The 22,732-nt window shown below is 44.6% G+C and overlaps 1 protein-coding gene across 1 annotated transcript; it reads right to left on the minus strand.

Moving 5' to 3' along the window:
* Positions 1-4,743: 4,743 nt before the first annotated feature.
* Positions 4,744-17,951, minus strand: Adi1 (acireductone dioxygenase 1). Its single transcript, XM_004656529.2, has 4 exons — positions 17,815-17,951; positions 14,963-15,082; positions 8,477-8,656; positions 4,744-5,359 (listed from the first exon to the last, which is right to left on the minus strand). Exons 1-4 carry the CDS (start codon positions 17,932-17,934, stop codon positions 5,240-5,242), a joined length of 540 nt encoding a protein of 179 aa, XP_004656586.2. The 5' UTR covers positions 17,935-17,951; the 3' UTR covers positions 4,744-5,239.
* Between the last annotated feature and the right edge of the window lie 4,781 nt (positions 17,952-22,732).

The raw sequence follows: 22,732 nt of genomic DNA on the forward strand, positions 1-22,732 counted from the left end.
GTAGGAGGATACTTAATAGGTTGATATTGTATATATGTAATTACAATGATTGTAATGGGGAGGTAATATGATGGAGAATGGAATTTCAAATGGGAAAGTGTGGGGCTGGGGAGGGAGGGAATTACCATGGGATATATTTTGTAATCATGGAAAATGTTAATAAAAGTTTTAAAAAAATAGTACATAGGAAAAAAAAAACATTTAAAAAATATTTTTAAAAAAAGAAATGAAGGGGGCTGGAAAGATGGCTTAGCAATTAAGGTACTTGCCTATGAAGCCTAAGTATCCAAGTTCAATTCCCCAGTACCCACATAACCCAGATAGACACGGTGGTGCATGCATCTGGCCAAAGACCCTGACATACTGATTATCTTTCCATCTCTAATAAATAAATAAAATATTTTTTGGTTTTTTTTGTTTTGTTTTGTTTTTTAAGGTAGGGTCTCACTCTAGCTCAGACTGGCCTGGGATTCATTATGTAGTCTCAGGGTGACCTTGAGCTCATGGCGATCCTCCTACCTCTGCCTCCCGAGTGGTGGGATTAAAGGTGTGTGCCACCACGCTCAGCTAAATAAAATATTTTTTAAAAGAAAGCAAAGAGGGGATGGAGAGATGGCTCAGTGATTAAGGTACTTACTTGCAATGTCTGGCAGCCCAGGGTTCAATTTTCTAGTACCCACAAGACAGATGTATCAAGTGGTGCAAGCATCTGGAGTTCCTTTGCAGCCAATTCTCTCTCCCTCTCTAATAAGTAAATAAAATATTTTTAAAAAGAAAGAAAAGGGCTGGAGAAATGGCTCAATGATTAAGGCACTTGCTTTCAGTGCTTAGAAGCCTGGGGTTCAATTCCCCAGTACCCATATAAAGATAGATGTACCTTAATCTCAGCACTCGGGAGGCAGAGGTAGGAGGAGCACCGTGAGTTCAAGGCCACCCTGTGACTACATAGTGAGTTCCAGGTCAGCCTGGACCAGAGTGAGACCCTACCTCGAAAAACCAAAAAATAAAAAAAATAAAAAAGATAGATGTACCAAGTGCATCTGGAGTTCATTTGCAGCAGGGAGAAATTCTTTGTGTATTTCTCTCTGTGTTTACAAATAAGTAGATAAGTATCTTTTTTTAAAAGCCAATCATGTCAGGTGTGATGGTGCACGCCTTTAATCCCAGCACTCAGGAGACAGAGGTAGGAGGATCACTGTGACTTCAAGACCACCCTGTACTACAGAGTGAATTCCAGGTCAGCCTGGGCTCGATAAGTGAGAACCTACCTCAAAAAATAAAATAATTAATTAAATTAAATAATAAAAAGCCAATCATGGTGATGCACACCTTTAATCCCAGCACTGGGGAGGCAGAGGTAGGAGGATCATTGTGAGTTCAAGCTCAGCCTGAGACTACATAGTAAATTCCAGGTCAGGCAAGACCCTACCTGTTGCAGTCAGGTTCACCATTGCTGGTAGAAATCACCCAACCAACATCAGCTTATGGGAAAAAGAGGTTTATTTTGACCTACAGGCTCAAGGGGGAAGCTCCATGATGGCAGGGAAAGGGGGATGGCATGAGCAAAGGGTGGACATCTCCCCCTGGCCAACATAATAAGGTGGACACTAGCAATAGGAGAGTATACCAAACACTGGTATGGGGAAACTGGCTATAACACCCCCACAAGCCTGCCCCCAACAATACATTCCCTCCAGGAGACATTAATTCCCAAATATCCATCAGCCGGGAACCTAGCATTCAGAACACTTAAATTTATTGGGGACACCTGAATCAAACCACCACACTTCCTCAAAAAAAAAAAAAAAAAGAGGATGGTCAAGCGGCGCCTGGCCGAGCCACTGGCGCTGCACGTGCCCTGCAAGCGGCTTCTGCTCTGGCTTCCCCAGGAGCCGCGGCCGCTCTGGACTCCGCTCGCCGGGCTGCGCGGCCCAGAAGCGCGGAATCGACGCGGGCGCCTCGGCCAAGCCCGAGAGCCGTGGCCGGACCGGCGGGACGCCGACCGCGCAGCCCCGGGACGGGAGGGAGCCCCGCGTCGCCCGGCCGCTCACGGGCGTGGCCCACGACGGGGCGCAGGGAGGAAGAGTTTTGGCATGGAGGAATCCTTTACCACCTGTGGACCGGGCAGGTGTCCAGGGAGCGAGTGAAGCCAGCCTGGCCGGCAACACTTCAGGACAAGAACGGAGTGGCTGAGATCGAAATGGAGTCTTGACAAGAACTGCTGACAAAATAGAATTTTCTAGGGCTGGAGAGATGGCTTAGCGGTTAAGCGCTTGCCTGTGAAGCCTAAGGACCCCGGTTCGAGGCTCGGTTCCCCAGGTCCCACGTTAGCCAGATGCACAAGGGGGCGCATGCGTCTGGAGTTCGTTTGCAGAAGCTGGAAGCCCTGGCGCGCCCATTCTCTCTCTCCCTCTATCTGTCTTTCTCTCTGTGTCTGTCTCTCTCAAATAAATAAATAAAAATTTTAAAAAAAATTAAAAAAAATAGAATTTACTAAATTTGCAGAGTCCTAAGGAAAGAGTGACTTTCCATACTTGACATTGTTTCTAGACCTGAAAATAAGTAAAAACTATTTTGACAATAATTAACTATAGTTACTACGGAACTCCCAGTGGGGATTTATCAAGGATATGGTAGAGTTATAGGTGAAATATTTTCTGTACATGTTTTTTATGAAGATAGTTTTGTTCGAGATCTAACTGTGAAGATACACTAGTCTTACAGAAAGGAGTCTGGCAGTTGTAGAAATAGATGGGAAGCACACCTACCTGTCTCCCTCTGTTAAATCTTTGCACTGATAAAAAGTTGTGGGGGGAAAAAAGTTTGTGGAATATGCAGTGAATATCATTTTATAGAACTAGTATTAAAATATTTTCTAGGGCTGGAGAGATGGCTTAGCGGTTAAGCGCTCGCCTGTGAAGCCTAAGGACCCCGGTTCGAGGCTCAGTTCCCCAGGTCCCACGTTAGCCAGATGCACAAGGGGGCGCACGCGTCTGGAGTTCGTTTGCAGAGGCTGGAAGCCCTGGCGCACCCATTCTCTCTCTCTCCCTCTATCTGTCTTTCTCTCTGTCTCTATCACTCTCAAATAAATAAATAAAATATTTTTAAAAAATTTTTTTCTAGTACATCTACTGACTCAGCTGAACAAATCGGTGACTTGAATATCTATGCAAAATTACCATGTGGGAGATACTCTCTGAAAGCTGATAATGTTCTAAAAGAACTTTGTAGATTGAACTCGTGAGAATTTCAATTTGGGAAGCATTTTAACTTTCGATATTTCATGTCTGTTAAACTGCTATGGCAATCAAAACAATGGGAAGTGGGTGCTTGCCCCTCCCCCTCCTAAGATAAAAAGAAAAGAATTTATTCTATGATCAGTTTATTGACTTTAATTACTTTGAGGGCATTTTTGTTACTACTTTAGACCTGTAGTTCTCAACACTTTAAAAGCCTTTACATGAGCCCCATTCAAGACATTTCCTTAAATCTTCTGGAAGTGGGCCTTACATGTTGTTACTTCACACACCAGTCCTCTCCTTCGTTTCTCTAATGTGCAGACAGGGTTGAGAACCACTAGACCAATGACAGTTTTTCCTACTTAAAGGTGATGACTAATTTGAGCTGATTAACCCCTGTTCATTAGTTTTGTCCTTGTTTTGCTCTGCTGATGGCTAAGTTACTTTGTTACTGCTACTATTTTGTTGTTAAAAATAAAGTAACAATTTGTGTTTGAGTTATGTATCAATGAATAATTTTTGTGCTGCATCCAGAATGTTGGCTTTGTTACTGACTAGCTTGTCACTATATTTTGTTGATATTAAATGTAAAATGTGGAGAAATGATAAATAGTGTCTACCTCAGAGTGACAACATTTGTTGTCTAGGGCTCTAAGTACTTTATATGCACCTCTTGTTTAAAGTAGAGCCAGCAAGTCATTAGAGTATAAACTGGCTTCTTCCTGTTTTTTTTCTGCTGTAAATGTGACTAGAAGTTTCAGGATAAATATAAAATATAAAATAATGGAAAAGAGAGAGAGAGAGAGAGAGAAATCATGTACTACTTCTCTTGAATCTTGACTGTGAAAGAAATTTCACCCTTGTGGTGGTTTGAATAGAATAGATGGCCCCCAATATATTCAGTCGTCTGTTTGTAGTTTGCATCTGCTGTCTACCTGGCTGGAGGCAGTGTCACTGGATGGATCTTAAGGTGTGGTGGTGGGTTTCTGATTTCAATCTAAAGATATGCAAAGTGTGCCTAGCAGTTCTTGAAGTGTGCTGTGTGGCTTTTGACCTTTAGGTTTGTGCTTCCCTCTCTCTGCTTGGTCCTGTGAAAGGCCAGCTTCTTCTGCCATTATGGAACTTCCCCTGGATCTGTAAATTTCAATAAATCCCTTCCTCCATAACTGTGCCTGGTCTGGAAATTCATCTCAGTGAACCTAAATCTGTCTGATACAACCCTGAAGCAGGGCGTGGTAGCACATGCCTTTAATCCCACAGGTAGGAGGATCACCATGAGTTCAAGACCACCCTGAGAATACAGAGTGAATTCCAGGTCAGTGTGTGCTAGAGTGACACCCTGCCTTGAAAAAAACTAAAAAGAAAAAAAGAAATTTCACACTGAAAAAAAAAAAATACTATCACAGACATGTAGGAATTAAGTAAATATATAAACTCAAGTAGGTAATATAAATGGCAAAATATCTTATGTGTATGTGAATAAGGTAACTTAGAGGCACAAGCATCAAGTTAAAGTGAAACTACTTTATTTTGAACAAGACACAAACAATGTAGAGGTACCCCTAACATGGGACCATTTCCCCACCCCTTTATAGTTTTGAAGAAAAGGGTCTCTCATCCGGTTAGCTGTGCTGTGTACAACTATACACTCCCAAAGGATGGGTGTGGTTTCCCACCCTGACACACACCTACAAAATATACTTACTCTGCAGTTAATGAAAGCATGAATTTTGTTACAGATGAATGTATACATCAATCTAGGACTCCCACACCTCTAATCTAGACTGAATTAGGGAAAATGAATGTGACTTATTATTTATGTAGCATCTGTATGAGAATCACATTGAGAGTTCCCTTCACTAAAAGTATTCTGATCAGATAATCTTGGCAAGAAAGAGAACCTAGCATCAAGCCTATTTGGTAAAAACAGAAGAGAGATTTCCGGAATGATAATCATAGTGGAGATCTCATAAGGCACGGTCACTGCTCAGGAGGCACCACTATGCCATCTGCTCCAAAAACTTCATGTACTGTTCCCGGGCGTTGAGGTGGTCAGCTGGCCGCTTGTATGCTGTCCACACTGGTTCTCCCACAAACAGCCTCATGGCCTTCACGTAGTTCTAGAAAACAAACACAACCCACACCTCAATGAACACATCCATCACCTTCTGCTCTCATCTCAACACTCGTCTCCCCATCTCTGAGCAGACGCTGCGGCTGCTGCCAGGCGGCAGGAGTGTCTGTGGCTCATACTGTGTCCATGCCCTGTGCACAAACATGGCTCAGGCCCAAGCACTGCCACCTGCACAAACACGCCCACTCTCCTTTCTGCCTCTTCTGGGTACACTATCCTAGCAATCATCACAGGGCCAGTGGTCCTGGCTGGTAAGAAAGGACCACTTTGCTAAGCATGGCGGCACGCATCTTTAACCTCAGCATTTGGAAAGAAGGGCAGAAGTCACCCTGAGTTCAAGGGCAGCCTGGGACTACAGAGTGAGTTCCAGGTCAGCTGGGGCAAGACAGAGTGAGACCCTATCTTGAAAAAACAAAACAAAACAAAACAAAACAAAGAAAGAAGTGCTGGGGAGATGGCTTAGTGGCTAAACCTTTTGCTTGCAAAGCCAAAGGAGCCAGGTTCAGCTCCCCAATACCCACATAAAGCCAGATGAACAAGGTGGCGCATGTGTCTGGATTTCATTTGCAGTGGAGAGAGGCCCTGGTATCACCTTTTTGTTTGTTTGTTTGTTTGTTTGTTTGAGGTAGAGTCTCACTGTAGCCCAGGATGACGTGGAATTCACTATGTAGTCTCAGGCTGGCCTGGAACTCACAGTGATCCTCCTACCTCTGCCTCCTAGGTGCTGGGATTAAAGGTGTGTGCCACCATGCCCAGCTGGTGTGCCCATTCTATCTGCTTCTATCTCACTCTCTTAAATAATTAATTAACTAAATATTTTAAAAAATATTACTTATTATTTTGAGAGAGAGATTGATACAGAAATAGGCAGGTAGAGAGAGAGAATGGGCATGCCAGGGCCTTCAGTCACTGCACACGAACTCCAGATATGTATGCCCCCTTGTGCATCTGGCTCACATGAGTGCTGGGGAGTCGAACCTGAGCCTTTTGTCTTTGAAGGCAAGCACCTTAACCACTAAGATATCTCTCTAGCCCCAAATATTTAAAAAAAAAAAAAAGAAGAAGAAGAAGAGGGGGCGCTGAAGAGATGGCTTAATGGTTAAAAGGTAAATGCCTGAGTAACCTAAGGATCCAGGTTTGATTCTCCAGGTCCCATGTAAGCCAGATGGACGTGGTGGTGCATGAGTCTGGAGTTCGTTTATAGTGGCTGAAGGCCCTGGCATGCCCATTCTCACTTTCTCTCTCTCTCCCTATCTCTGTTTAAATGGATAAATAAAATGTTTTTAGGGGGAAAAAAAAGGAGGAGGTAGAAAGAAGGAGGAAGGAGGAAGAAGGAGGAAAAAGGGAGGAGGAGGAAGGAGGAAGGAGGAAAAAGGAAAGAGGAGGAAGGAAGAGGAAGGAAAGAGGAAGGAGGAAAAAGGAGGAGGAAAAGGAGGAGGAGGAAGAGGGCTGGAGACATGGCTTAGTGGTTAAGGCACTTGCCTGTGAAGCCTAAGGACCCATGTTCGACTCCCCAGATCCCATGTAAGCCAGATACACAAGGTGACACAAGTGTGTAAGGCTGTGCATGTGCACAAGGTGCTGCATGCATCTGGAGTTCGACTGCAATGGCTGGAGGCCCTGGCATGACAATTCTCTCTCTCCCTCCCTCCCCCTCCCCCTCTCCCTTTCTTTTTCTCTCTCTCTCATAAAATAATAAAAATGCAGGTCTGGAAAGAGGCTCAATCAGTAAAGGGCCTGCAGTACAAGCAGGAGGACCTGAATTCAGAACCCACATAAAAAGTTAAGGGGAAAGGGAGATAACTCAGCAGTTAAAGGTACTTGCTTGCAAAGCCTGTGAGCCAGGGTTCAATTCCCCAGTACCCACATAAAGCCAGAAGTACATCCTACAATGAGTCCATAAACAAGTGTTGAGGTTTTGCACCAACTGCCATGGAGCATCCCCAAAGTATACCAAGTGAGAAAAAGTGACATGCAGAGAACTACAGCATGCAATTGCCCATGGGAAAGAAGATAAAGAATTCTGGACTGAAAGGTTGCTCAGCAGGTAAGGCACTAACATACAAAGCCTAATGATTATCTTTCTCTCTCTCTCTGCTTGCAAATAAAATTTTTTTGAACCTTTTTAAAATTATGCTGAGAGCTGGAGAGATGGCTTAGCAGTTAAGGCACTTACCTGCGAAGCCTAGTGACTAAGGTTCAAGTCCCCAGAACCCATGTAAGCCAGATGCACAAGGTGGCACATCTGGAGTTTGTTTGCAGTGGCAGGAGGCCCTGGTGCACCCAGTCTTTCTCTCTGTCTATCTGCCTCTTTCTCTCTCTCTCTCAAATAAATAAACAGAAAATAAATATATTTTTTAATTATGCTGAAATCTCAAGCCGGGCATGGTGGCGCATGTCTTTAATCCCAGCACTCAGGAGGCAGAGGTAGGAGGATCACCATGAGTTCAAGGCCACCCTGAGTTAATTCCAGGTCAGCCTGTGCCAGAGTGAGACCCTACCTCGAAAAACCAAAAGAAAAAAAAAAAAAGGTTGAAATCTTAGGCTTAAACCAAATCACAACCCAAGACCCCAAGAGTTCCTTGCTTATTGGCAGTCCTAATGACTACACTATTGCTGAACAGATCCATATCCAAATGACAGTTCCACCTTCCAGGTGCCTCACAGCCACAAGACCCTGCATCAGTAACAAAGTGTAGGCTGCCTCTCAGTAGGAGCAAAACATTCTCCTGTAGACACCAACCTCCATTTGGCCAAAAGCGTATGCTGAATCACTCACTGTATGTCAAGAACAAAGCTGAGGTTGGACTCTCCCCACGGGCTCTTGGGCCATAGGACTTGCTGGCTACCTTGGTGGAGCAAAGCTCCAGGGCTATGAATTATGACTGCCTGTGCTCCCAGAGTCCCAGGCAGCGGGGCTACAGGTTGTCTCCATGAAGCAAAGCTTCAGGGTTGTGAGCCGTGACTGCCTGTCTCACAGGTGATAGTCCTCACACAGCACAGCTAGTGGGCTACACTCTCAGCAAGTGGCATGGTCCACCAGTTTCTCTCTGTATGCACAGAGCAGACCCCAGATCACAGCCTCACACACCCTCCTCCTCACCTGCTCATCCGGTGTGAAACGGTGATAGATGCCAGCAGGAAGTGTGATCATGTCTCCCTTCTCCATGTAAATCCGGATCCACCTGTCCTCCTTATCCCTGACGTCAAAATACCCACTGCCCTCCAGGATGTAGCGAATCTCCTCATCAATGTGCAGGTGCTCTTCAAAGAACATCTTGATCTACGTGGGAGAAAAGCCTGTGAGTCTGCTAGAGACCATGACATAGCCCCAGCTCTCAATAGGCCAGAACCATGGTAAACACTACATTCACTGCAGATTGTTGTTAAAAGTACAAAGGGAGAGCTGGAGAGATGGCTTAGTGGTTAAACACTTGCCTGTGAAGCCTAAGGAATCTGGGGCTCAATTCTCCAGGCCCCACATTAGCCAGATGCACAAGGAGGTACACACATCTGGAGCTCATTTGCAGTGGCTGAGGCCATGGCACGCCCATTCTCTCTCCCTATCTGCCTCTTTCTCTGTCTGTCACTCTCAAATAAATAAATGAAACTAAACAACAACAACAACAAAATAGTGCCAAGGGAGGGCTAGAGGGATGGCTTAGCAGTTAAGGCATTAGCCTATAAAGCCAAAGAACCCAGGTTCAAGGGGGTGCACACGCCTGGAGTTCATTTGCAGCAGCTTGGCATGCCTATTCTTTCTCTCTCTCTCCCTTTTTCTCCGTCAAATAAATAAATAAATAAATTAAAAAAAAAAAAGCAGCAGCAACAAGGGAGAGGGCTGGAGAGATGACTTAGTAGTTAAGATGCTTGCTGGCAAAGCCTAGAGACTGAGGTTTGATTCCCCAGAACCCATATAAGCCAAATGCACATGGTGGCGTCCATGTGGAGTTGTCTGCAGTGGCTAACGGCCCTGACACATCCACTTCCTTTCTTTCTCTCTCTCTCTCATAAATAAATAAATAAATTCTTATTTAAATATTCTTTTTAAATACCAAGAGTTACTGGGCATGGTGGCACAACCTTTAATCCCAGCACTTGGGAGGCAGAGGTATAAGGATCACCATGGGTTCAAGACTACCCTGATACTACAGAATGAATTCCAGATCAGTCTGGGCTAGAGTGAAACTCTACCTCAAAAACACCACACACAAACACAGTTTTGGGACTGGAGACATGGCTTAGCAATTAAGGTGCTTGACTGCGAAACCTAAGGACCTATGTTCAACTCCCCAGATCCCACATAAACCAGACACACATGGTAATGCATGCACAAGGTTGCACATACGTACATATCTAGGGTTCAACTGCAGTGACTGGAGGCCCTGGAATGCCAATTCTGCCTCTCTCTCTCTCTCTCTTGTTCCCACTCTCTCTCATAAAAATAAATAAATAAATAAATAAGTAAGTAAATAAATAAATAAAAGGTTAGGGGCTGGAGAGATGGCTTAGCGGTTAAGCGCTTGCCTGCAAAGCCTAAGGACCCCAGTTTGAGGCTCAATTACCCAGGACCCACGTTAGCCAGATGCACAAGGGGCACATGCATCTGGAGTTCATTTGCAGTAGCTGGAAGCCCTGACATGCCCATTCTCTCTCTCTCTGTTGCGCTCAAATAAATAAATAAAAATAAACAAAAAAAAATTTTTTTTAAAGGTTAGTCTGTTGGGCTTGCCTCAAAAAAAAAAAAAAGGAGCCGGGTGTGGTGGTGCACGCCTTTAATCCCAGCACTCGGGAGGCAGAGGTAGGAGGATCACCATGAGTTCGAGGCCACCCTGAGACTACATAGTGAATTCCAGGTCAGCCTGGGCTAGAGTGAGACCCTACCTCGCAAAACCAAAAAACAAACAAACAAAAAAAAAAGTACCAAAGGAGGAACCAGATTGTTTTGAAACCCGTAACAAACATCAGTATGAGAATTAAATTGCATAGCACCATGTGTCAGACATTATTCCCAATTCTTTTTTCATATGTGTATCTTTTTTTTTAATTTTTTTAATTTTTATTTTTATTAACATTTTCCATGATTATAAAATATATCCCATGGTAATTCCCTCCCTCCCCACCCCCACACTTTCCCATTTGAAATTCCATTCTCCATCATATTACCTCCCCATCACAATCATTGTACTTATATATATACAATATCAACCTATTATTCCCAATTCTTGATAAACACACAACTCACTGAATCTTCACAGCCCCACAAAGGGACTCCACAGAGGAGTGAATGGTGGCACAATATCACAGCAAGACTGCCACAAAGACGTGCCAACTCTAGCTTGTCCTCCCTCCCATGTGGGGCCATGGAGTCACAGTGGACCAGGAAGGGATCCGTGCATGGAAGGACAATAGCTACCATTGCAAGAAAATCATCTCTGAGTTCTAATCTGCCTTTATATTTTTCTAAAGGTCTTTGTCCCTAATGTTTTATAATCAAAATATCTCAATGCACAGAAAAGTTTGAGGCCTTTGACAGTAAATGTTCATACCCTAACCCTAAAAGGTTAATGAACAGGTAAAATTTGATGTTAAAAACACAAAGCCAATGGTTGTGGTGGCACATGCCTTTAATCCCAGCACTTGGGAGTTAGAGGTAGGAGGATTGCAGTGAGTTCAAGGACACCCTGAGACTACAGAGTGAATTCCAGGTCAGCCTGGGTTAGTGGGGGTGGAGGAGGCACAAAGACAAACTGGGTACAGTGGTGCATGCCTATAATCACAACACTTGGAAGGTAGATAGATGTAGGAGTATCTTTGTGAGTTTGAGGCCAATCTGGGACTACACAGTGAGTTCAAGGTCAGCCGGAGCTAGAGCAAAACCTACAAAAAAAGAAACAAAACAAAAGAAAACCTACAAAGCTAGGGACAGTTGTGCACATCTGTAATCCCAGCACTTGGGAACTAGAGGCTGAGTTCCGGGTCATCCTCAGCTACAAGCCAGCCTAAGCTACACAGTGAGATCCAGACCAGCCTGGGTCATACAAGGAGTTCCAGGCCCCCATGGGCCCTATGGAAAGAACCTGATAAGCCTGGGCAACATAACAAGACCATGTCTGAAATAAACAAACAAATGTAATGCTTAAACATAAATCTATGACTGGAGAGATGGCTTAACAGTTAAGGTACTTGCCTGTGAAGCCTAAGGACCCAGGTTTGATTCGCCAGTACACATGCAAGCTAGATACACATGGTGGCACATGTGTTGAGTTCTTTTGCAGTGGCTACAGGCCTTGGTGCAGCCATTCTCTTTCTCTGCCTACCTACCTCCCTGCCCTTCAAATAAATTAATTAATTAATGAAATTAAATTAAATAAATATAAATCTGGGAAAATATGTTCAAGATCTATCTAGCCAGAGAAGCTTCTCTATGGAGAGAGAGAAACTGAGGAGACTCAAAACTCATCAAAACTAGCTGGGCATGGTGGTACACGCCTCTAATCCCAGCACTCAGGAGGCAGAGCTAGGAGGATCGCCATGAATTAAAGGCCACCCTGAGACTACATAGTGGATTCCAGGTCACCCTGGGCTAGAGTGAGACCCTACCTGGAAAAAACAAAGAAACAAACAATAACAACAAAAAACTCATGAAAGCTGAAAATAAGAGGCTGTTGAGAGCTTATCATTAAATGAGACATTTATATCATACCTTTCAAGGCTCAGGAAACATTGCACAAGGTACAATGGAAAGAATGTAAGAACCACAGGTTGATGACAAGGGGCACTGTCATCCAGACATGAACTGGCTGGTGAACTCATGACCTCATGGTAGGTTACCATTACCCCCACAGGAATTGTAGAGTTCTGAGCCCATCAACATTTTGACATGGAAGACAGAGGAGGATGCTCAGCTAAATGGAGGCGGGGAGGGGACAAAAGAGGGTAATGAGACAAACAGGATCAAATTAGAGTTTGCTCATGTATGAACATTCTCAAGGCCAGGCACAGTGGCACATGCCTTTAATCCCAGCACTGGGGAGGCAGAGGTAGGATTGCTGTGAGTTTGAGGCCAGCCTGAGACTCCATAGTGAATTCCAGGTCAGCCTGGGCTAGAGTGAGATCCTACCTCAGGAAAAAAAAAAAAAAGTTCTCAATAACAATGTATCAGTGGCAGCTGGAGGGACGACTCAGCAGCTAAGGCATCTGCCTGCAAAACCTAATGACCTGGGTTCAATTCCCCAATACCCATGTACAGCCAGATGCACAAAGTGGTGCATGGATCTGGAGTTTGTTTGCAGCCCTAGCACACTCATTCTGTCTCTCTCTTCTCCACTTATCTGCTTGCAATTAAATAAATTTTTATTTATATATTTATTTACTTCCAGTCTAATAAAAATGTTTTTAAAAAATGTTCATTATCAGGGGCTGAGGGATGGCTTAGCAGTTAAGACACTTGCCTGCAAAGCCAAAGGACCCAGGTTCAATTCCCCAGGACCCATGTTAGCCAGATGCACAAGGGGGAACATGTGTCTGGAGTTCGTTTCCAGTGACTGGAGGCCCTGGTGCACCCTTCTCTCACTCTGTCAAATAAATACATAAAAATTCAAAAAAATGTTTATCATAAAAAAATTAACTTTAATTAGGTGTGGTAGTGTATGCCTTTAGTCCCAGCACTCAGGAGGCAGAGGTAAGAGGATCGCTCAGGCCACCCTGAGATTATATAGTGAATTCCAGGTCAGCCTGGGCTAGAGTAAAACCCAACCTCGAAAAATCAAGAAAACAAAATAATAATAGTAATAAAAGAAATGTTTCTCACCAGGCGTGGAGGCAGAGGTAGGAGAATTGCCATGAGTTTGAGGCCACCCTGAGACTCCATAGTGACTTCCAGGTCAGCCTGGGCTAGGGTGAGACCCTACCTCAAAAAGCAAAAAAAAAAAAAAAAAAAAAAAAGTTTCTCATAAGAAAGTCTGGGCAGCCAGGCCACTAGCACCTGTAATCCTAACTACTTGAAAGTCTGAGGCAGGAGGATGACAAGTTCAAGGCCTGCTTTGGCTACAAAGAAAGTTCAAGGCAAGTCTAGGCAGCTTAAGTGAGATCCTGTCTAACTACTTGAAAGTCTGAGGCAGGAGGATGACAAGTTCAAGGCCTGCTTTGGCTACAAAGAAAGTTCAAGGCAAGTCTAGGCAGCTTAAGTGAGATCCTGTCTCAAGGTAAGTAAAAAGAGGGCTGACAATATCATTCAGGTGGGCAAGCACAAGGCAACCAGCCTCAACTCCCAATGCCAAAAACAAAAAAAATGAGGAAAAAAGAACAAACAAAACCCAAAGTATAGATAAGAAAGCAAAACTCAGACAGAACTGATTAAATAATGAGAAAGGCAGGGGTGGGAGGAGTCCATGAGACCAAACAATCTTCAGAGGCTCCATGAAATTTATCAGCTTCAGGAGTCAGGAAGAGGAGTTACACATCCCATTGTCAAGGACAGTGGGAACATTCTGAAGAACCTTCTGCTAGTAAATCTGATGGCCCAGATGATCCAGACAGGTGCCCTGAAGACACAGGCCCCAGAGCTCCTCAGAACCCAGCATTTTTTAGCAGCAAAAATTCTAGAGAAGAGTCAGGTGTATTGGCACACATCTTTAATCCCAGTACTGAGTAGGAGGCCAGCCTGGGTTAGAGTAAGTTCCAGGTCAGCCTTGACTTGTATGAGACCCTACATCTTAAAACAATAAATAGGGCTGGAGAGATGGCTTAGCGGTTAAGCGCTTGCCTGTGAAGCCTAAGGACCCCGGTTCGAAGCTCGGTTCCCCAGGTCCCACGTTAGCCAGATGCACAAGGGGGCACACGCGTCTGGAGTTCTTTTACAGAGGCTGGAAGCCCTGGCACGCCCATTCTCTCTCTCTCCCTCTATCTGTCTTTCTCTCTGTGTCTGTCACTCTCAAATAAATAAGTAAAAATACTTTAAAAAAAAAACAATAAATAAAAGAGGGCTGGAGAAATTGCTTAGTAGTTAAGGCACTTGCCTGCAAAGCCTAATGATCTGAGTTCAATTCCCCAATACCCACATAAAGCCAGATGCACAAAGTGACACATGCATCTAGAGTCTGTCTGTAGCAGCTGCAGGCCCTGGTGTACCCATTCTCTGCTTTTCTTCTATCTCTTGCTGCTTGCAAATAAATAAAGAAAAATATTAAAAAAAAAATAAACAGCCAAGTATGGTCTTTAATGTCAGAACTAGAGAAGCAGAGGTAGAAGGAATGCCATGAGTTCGAGGTCGCCCTGAGACTACATAGTGAATTCCAGGTCAGTCTGGATTAGAGTGAAACAATATTTCAAAAATAAATAAATAAATACGAGAATTCCAAGGAGGATCTGGATGCAGGGCTGTGAACATCCCACAGGCCCAGATGAGTTCCCTGGTGAGCCTACCATCTGAAAGGGGGGCACAACTACCCTAAACAAGGAGGAACTCCCCCCAGTTCTTTCCATGGAGACAGACCACTCTGCCTCAAAATCCAAATAAAGGATGAAAAGTTTTAAGAATGAAGGAAACAATGTCCCTTTCCAAAGGGGGGCTTCTTTGCCTCCTCACCTTTTCTTCGTAATTGGGAAGTCTGTCTTTGCAGATGGTGATGATGTCCATGTAAGAGTAGTTTCGCTCTCTCCGGATCGTCTCCAGTTCTGGATCATTCTCATATTTGTCAGCGTCCAGCTGCAGAAGTCGAAACACAAAAGGGGGTCATATTAGCACAGGGAGGTATAGCAACTGGGCTGGGAGGATGGCTCAGTGGCCAAAGGCTTGCCTAGCATGTGTGGTTTGGCACTGCTGGTACAGCACCATGCTCCCTCCAGACCTGCAAGGTGACCTCCTTCAAAACGTATGATGGCCTACATCTTGAATCCCAGCACTCAGAGGAAGAGGTAGGAGGATTGCTTGAGTTCCAGGCCAGCATGAGACTACATAGTCCAGGTCAGCCTGGACTAGAGTGAGACCCTAACCTCAATAAAACAACAAAAACGTCTTACTGGATGCCAACCACTGAGGAAGTTGAGGTAGAAAGATCACGATACTTAGCGATCAGCCTGGGCTACAAGGGAGTCCAGGTCAGCCTGGGTTAGAGTAAGACGCTGCTTCAAAACACCAAAAAAGAGAATACAGAAAATAAAAACAAAAATGTCTTACTGTGGCTGAGAAGATGGCTCAGCAGTTAAAGGTACCTGGTTGCAAAGCCTTCTAACTCAGGTTCAGTTCCCAAGCCACCCACATAAAGATGGACAAGCATTTGTTTACATGCAAAAAATAAATTTCTTTCTTTTTTTTTTTTTTTGTTTGTTTCTTTGTTTTTCAAGGCAGGGTCTTACTCTAGCTCAAGATGACCTGGACTTCATTCTGAGTGCTGGGATTAAAGGTGTGCCACCACACCCAGATTTAAATTTTATTGTTTCTATTTGCCAGCAGACAGAGTATGAGGCAGGCAACAGGGCCTCTTACCAGTGCAAACAAACGTGCCACTTTGGGCATTTGGCTTTGCATTGGCACTAGGGAACCAACCCAAGTCAGCTGGCTCTGCAAGCATGCATCTCCTAGCCCATAAATAAAAGATTTTAGATGTCTTTGGTAAAACCTAACTATGCATCTAAGAAAATCACTGCAATGAATTTAATGAACTTTAGCTTCTGTTTTGCAATAAAATAATGCACAATTCCCCCTTTTTTCCCCTTTTTCTTTCTTTTTGAGAGATAGGGTCTCATACTAGCTTATGCAGCCCTGGAATTCTTAGCCTCTGTAATGCTGGGATTACAGGAGTGAGCCACCACACCTAGTTTGGGTGACATTTTGATGAAGGACAAAAAAGTCCACCCAGGTCATGCTAACAGCTGTGTTTTGAACACAGGTCCCAAGAACTGCCTAGATTACACATGAAGTCAATGACCCCTTCACTCCCTGTCATCTCTCACCCTGCCTCATCCCATAAATCTCTCTCTTATCCTAGCAGACCTGCATCTGCCACCATCTCTCTTTGCTGCTTGGCTAATCAACTTTCAAAAACCTTGTTTCAGTGACTGACATACCGTGGTGGACAAAACCAGCCTGATCGGAATATGTAGTATTCAATCGTTATGGAGACAGAGGGGCTAGAGAGATGGCTCAGAGGTTAAAATGCTTGCTGGCACAAAGTGAAGCATGTGTTTGGGACTCATTCTCACTCTCTTAAAAAGTAACTTAAAAAGAAAAAAACAGAGCCGGGCATGGTGGCACATGCCTTTAATCCCAGCACTCAGGAGGCAGAGGTAGGAGAATCACCATGAGTTCGAGGCCACCCTGAGACTACATAGTGAATTCCAGGTCAGCCTGGGCTAGAGTGAGATCCTACCTTCTCACTCTAGCCCCGGCTGACCTGGATGGAATTCACTCTAAGTTGTAAAGTAGCCTTGAACTCATAGCGATCCTCCTACCTCTGCCTCCTGAGTGCTGGGATTAAAGGCATGCGCCAACACAAGAGCTAAAAATATTTAAACAATAAAAAATAAGGGGCTGGAGAGATAATGTAGTGGTTAAGATGCTTGTCTATTAAGCCTAAGGACCCAGGACCAATTCCCCAGTACCCATATAAACCAGATGCACAAGGTGGCCCATGCGTCTGGAGCTCTATTTACAGTGGTTGGAGGCCCTGGGCTCCCATTATGTCTTTGCCTGCCTTCCTTTCCCTCCCTCCCTCCCTCCTTTCTTTTTTAACAACTTTTTTTTGTATTATATTTTTATTTCAGAGAGAAGAGAGGCAGAGAGAGAGACAGACAGACAGAATGGGTGTGCCAGGGACTCCAGCCGCTGCAAACTCCAGAAGCGTGCTCCACCTTGTGAATCTGGCTTACGTGGGTCCTGGGGAATTTAACCGGGAGTTCTTTGGCTTTGCAGGCAAGCGCTTTAACCACTAAACCTTCTCTCCAGCTCCCCCCGCCTTCCTTTTTGTCTCTCTCTGTGTCAAATAAATAATTCCTTTTTCTCTTTCTCCTCTCTCTGTCAAATAAATAAATAATGCTCCAGTACCCACATAAAGCCAGATGCACAAAGTTCACTTGCAACGACTGGAGGCCATGGTGTACCCATTCTCTCTGTCTCTCTTCTCTATCTCTCTGCTTGCAAATAAATAAAAAATAAAGCAACAAAGAATGTCCCTCAACCGTGGGTCCAGGGTGGGCTACAGTCTACAGAAATGTAGATTAGCTAAAAGAAAAAAGAAAAAAAAAAAACCTCAAAGACAGTCCAATCCGGCCTCAGCCATGGCCAGAAACCGCTCTGTAATCTCCACTCCCAAACAGGCGGGGCGAGCAGGCAGCCGGCCGCGCTCTGCAGACAGCAAGCCTGAGCTCGCGAGCGCCCTCCGCAGGGCGAGCTCTCAGGAGCCGCGCTCCAAGCCCCCGACCCCGGCACGCGCGCCGCACCTTCCAGTAGAGCACGCCGAGCGCGCGCAGCTGCTCCAGGCCCACGGGACGGTGGGGCTTGGCGCGGTGCGGCCGCCACGGCTCCTCAGCCGACTCGTCCATGTACCAGGCCTGCACCATGGCTGCGGGCAGCGTCCGCTGGGGCTGGGGGCGGGGCACAAGGGGCGGACGGAGCTGCGCGCCCTACATCCGGGGAGGGGCAGTCCCGAACCGAGCGCCGCCCGCAGGGACGGGAGAGTCGGGCGTGCACCCCGCAGACTGTCCTTGAACCTTCAGCGCCAGTTTATGAGGCCGAGGACCTAGCAGTTCATACTTCACGGCAGGGAAAAGTCCAAAACAAAAAGTGGCATCCGTCCAAACTCTACAGGCACAGCTGTTAAATCGGGTCACACAGAGGGCCCGGGTTTCAGGTGGGACTTTGCCCTCCCTAAATTTTTGCAGAAACTAACATGCTTGCTTGCTTGCTTTTTTTTTTTTTTTTTGGTTTTCCCAGGTATGGTCTCAGGCTTTAGCTCAGGCTGACCTGGAATTCACTATGTAGTCTCAGGGTGGCCTTGAACTCACGGAGATCCTCCTACCTCAGCCTCCAGAGTGCTGGAATTAAAGGCATGCGTCACCTTGCCCAGCCAACCCTCTTATCTTACATTTTTTTTTTTTTAAGAGAGAGGCAAATAGAGAAAGGATGGGCACACCAGGGTTTCCAGCCGCTGCAAACAAACTCCAGACACATGCACCACTTTGTGCATCTGGCTTACCTGGGTCCTGGGGAATTGAACCTGTAAGCCCATCATTCCTTAAACCTTCCCTGTCCTCTATACTCTTTGTTCCTTCCACATATGAAATGTCCTAAAATAAAAACAACTTCTCCTGTGCAATAACGAATGTATCAATACAGATACATACTTAAAATAGACTGAAATTTTCAGCTTTATCTTTCCAGAACTTGGGAGGCTGAATTAAGATTAACTAGCCTGGGCTACACCTGTCTCATAAAAGGGTGGGGGCTGAAGAGATGGCTTAGCAGTTAAAACCCTTGCCTGGGAAGCAGAAGGACCTAGGTTTGATTCCCCAGTACCCATGTAAGCCAGATGCACAAGGTGGCACATGCATCTGGAGTTCATTTGCAGTGGCACTCTCTCTCTCTCTCTCTCTTTCTCTCAAATAAAATAAAACTGCATTACCATCTCCAGTCCTTCACTTCCCGTCCCATCCTGGCCCTCTTGAAGGAACTTCAGACTTCCCAAGGTGGTGTTGCCACTGTGGCTATGCATCTATAACCTTAACATAGAAACTACCACATTCCAGAAATGAACTTACCCAAACGTTTTATTCCTAACCTTCCCTAACTGCCCAGTGCCATCATCCAAATGTGTCAGTGTTTTCCTATTTTCTTTCACCCTCAATGTCCAGCCCAACATGCAGCTTTGACCAGAAACAAATCCATTCACTTCCCTCCATTTCTCTTTCCCATCTTTTTGCCTATGGCATTAACTACTGAAGTTGTACCCAGTTTTTGCCCCAGTACAGTCAGTCATGCTTTGCACAGCACCCATGTGGCTTTCTAAAGCCACCAACCCTTTAATACAATATCCCTTTGTTAGCCTTCTGTTTATGTTTTTATTAGTTTTGGTCTCACTCCAGGCTGACCTAGAATGCAGTAGCCTAGGATGGCCTAGTCTTCCAACCTCAGCCTCCCAATTATAGGTGTGCTCCACCATGCTGGGCTCTAGCCCTCATTTCTGAACCCTGACCTCTGGCCACCTCCCTGACCTGGTCACCTGCTTCAGACTCTTTGCCATGCATGTTTTCCATCTAAAATGTTCTTCCTGTCCCACATTCATACATATATGTGTCTATACATACATCCAGTTCAGTGGGAATTTCCTGTCCTGGGAGGAGTCTTCCCTGATTACTTCCTACACAACCAGAGCTCTGTTTGATCATTGATTGTCTGCTTGAAAGGTTTGTGTTAATGGTGGATTAAGATCTGTCTCCACCATACGGGTACCAACCTCAGGACTATGGTACTTGCTAGGTGAGTATTTGCATTATCAAGCACTACTTATGCCTTGAGGATCAGAGATTATGTGTTACTTATCAGCCATGGCTGCTGTACCTTCCAGTAGAGCATGACCAGCATGTATAATAATAAAATATAAGCTGGGCGTGGTGGTGCACACCTTTAATCCCAGCACTCGGGAGGCAGAGGTAGGAGGATTGCCATGAGTTCGAGGCCACCCTGAGACTACATAGTGAATTCCAGGTCAGCCTGGGCTAGAGTGAGACCCTACCTCGAAAAACCAAAAAAATAAAAATAAAAATAAATAAAATATAAGAGTTTGTTATTTTGAGGGGCTGGGATGAAGAACACTGCAGATAGTTTTCACAGCATTGCTATAAGTACAGTTCTGTCCCAATTTAAATGCTGCCTGTTTCAATCCAATATATATATTGGAATTAAAGCTATGTGCCACCACACCCAGCTCAATCCATATAATTTTTAATATTTTATTTATTTATTTATTTGAGAGAGAGAGAGATAGACAGAGAATGAATCATGGCCTCCTCATCATGGCAAACAAGCTCCAGATACCTGTACCACCTTTTGCATGTGGCTGTACGTGGGTGCTGGGGAATCAAACCTGGGTCCCTTGGCTTTTCTGACAAGTGCCTTAATTGCTAAGCCATCTCTCCAGTCCTGCTTCAATCCTTAAAATGATGATGATAATAATGATAATAAGGTGCAAGATGATGCTTTAAGTATTTTGCATACATATTCTATCTCTTGACCACTCTATGAGGTTGATTACTTATGCTCTTTTTGTGGGGGGGTCGAGGTAGGGTTTCACTCTAGCCCAGACTTACCTGGAATACACTATGTAGTCTCAGGATGGCCTCAAACTCATCGCAATCCTCCTACCTCTGCCTCCCAAATGCTGGGATTAAAGGTGTGCATCACCATGCCCAGCTATCCTCTTAAAGGTGAAATAAATGAGGCATAGAGAGGTTATTCACAGGGCCAGACTGTCACAGGCTGGAGTAGGAACTCATGGAGCCTAACCCAACAGTCTGTGCACATAAAAAGCTGCTGCTCTTATTGAGCAAATGTCATAAAATTGGGAGCATGCTTCCATTTCCACTTCTGCATCCCAGTTACACAATTACACAGCTACTATTTGTTGGCCTCCATCTTAAGCAGATAACTTTTCCTTTCCAATTGGGGAGGAGGGAGGGCAGCAGGTTCATTCAAAGAAAAGCATACTTATAAAAAGCAGGATGGTCAAGATGCCCAGCACTGCTGTGCAGGAACCCCTCTTTGGAACAGATAGAATCATAAAAACAGCACTTATTATTTTCCTGTGGGCATTGCTTACCCATGAGAGTGTTCCTTTGAAGGAGGAGCTTTTGAACTTGAACTGTTTCTTCCAGAATAGCCAGCAGCAACCCTGAGTTATGTTTCATGACCAGAATTTATTGCCCCAGTAAAGACACTTGGGACAAACTGTTCAGATCTTTGGAAAGACTGCTGGAGAAGGCTGAGCAGGTAAGGCCATTTACTGAATAAGGATAACCTAAGACCCCCAGAACCATAAAAAAAAATCAAGCAAGGCAGGCGTGGTGGCACATGCCTTTAATCCCAGCACTTGGGAAGCAGAGGTAGGAGGATTGCAATGAGTTCCAACCAGAAGCAACTTATGGAAGAAAAGGGTTTATTTCTGACTTACAGTTTCTTTTCTTAATTGAAAACTTCCACGATTATAAACAGTATCCCATGGTAATTCCCTCCCTCTCCCCCACTTTCCCCTTTGAAACTCTACTCTCCATCATATCCCCTCCCCCTCTCAACCAGTCTCTTTTATTTTAATGTCATCATCTTTTCTTCCTATTATGATGGTCTTGTGTAGGTAGTGGCAGACACTGTGAGGACATGGATATCCAGGCCATTCTGTGTGTGGAGGAGCATGTTTTAAAGAGTTCTGCCCTTCCTTTGGCTCTTACATTCTTTCCGCCACCTCATCCACAATGGACCCTGAGCCATGGAAAGTGTAATTGAGATATTTCAGTGCTGAGCACTCCTCTGTCAGTTTTTCTCAGTATCATGGTACCTCCTGAGTCATCCCAAGGTCACTGCCCTCTGAAAAGAGAAGGTTCTTTAACCAAAAGTGAGAGTAGCATTAAAATAAGGGTATGAACATTAAGAGAAGTGATTACTGGGCAGTTTGGTTAACATAATATATTCTTTTATTTGGACAACAGCAGACGTTACACCCTAGGGCTCATGACGACCACTATTGTAAGTTCTCAGTATCAGGGATATATTCCCTCCCATGGAGTATGTCTCTGGTCAAATTAGAGGGCAGTTGGCTCCCCCATAACAGATGTGCCACTATTGTACCCATTGGCTCATTTGGTCTGGTTCGCCAAATATAAGGCTTGCAGTGTCCACTGTTGGGTATCTTCACTGGTGATTTCTCTCTCTACTGGAGGTCATTTCTGATGCATTAATAGTTTTTGGTGGATTTATATTGTCTTGATTTTTTGTTTCTTGTGTTATAATGTACGTATTTTTGCATCTTGGATTAATTCAGAGCTTGGATTTCCTAATGAGCTGTAGTATTATTAGATTTATCAATCTATCTGATGTTATATATCTTCAGGATAGGAATTTAAGGTGTTAGGTGTGGCTCTTAAGACTCCCAGAGTATCTACAAAAGTGATGTTTGATGTTGGGTTTGCCTGCTATGAGAGTATTCAAGTAGGCTGGGTGGAACAAAATACAGGCAGATTCTAAAAGTTAACTAAACAATGTAGACATTCAATGAAAAACAGCACAGAGTATTTATGCAAGAGTAGGTATTATGACAACCAGATCTTCTAACAAAGTCACAGTCCCTTAGGATGTGTGTTGCCTCATACC

The sequence above is a fragment of the Jaculus jaculus genome, chromosome 2 (genome assembly GCF_020740685.1).
Source record: "Jaculus jaculus isolate mJacJac1 chromosome 2, mJacJac1.mat.Y.cur, whole genome shotgun sequence".
In the NCBI taxonomy this organism is placed as follows: Eukaryota; Metazoa; Chordata; class Mammalia; order Rodentia; family Dipodidae; genus Jaculus; species Jaculus jaculus.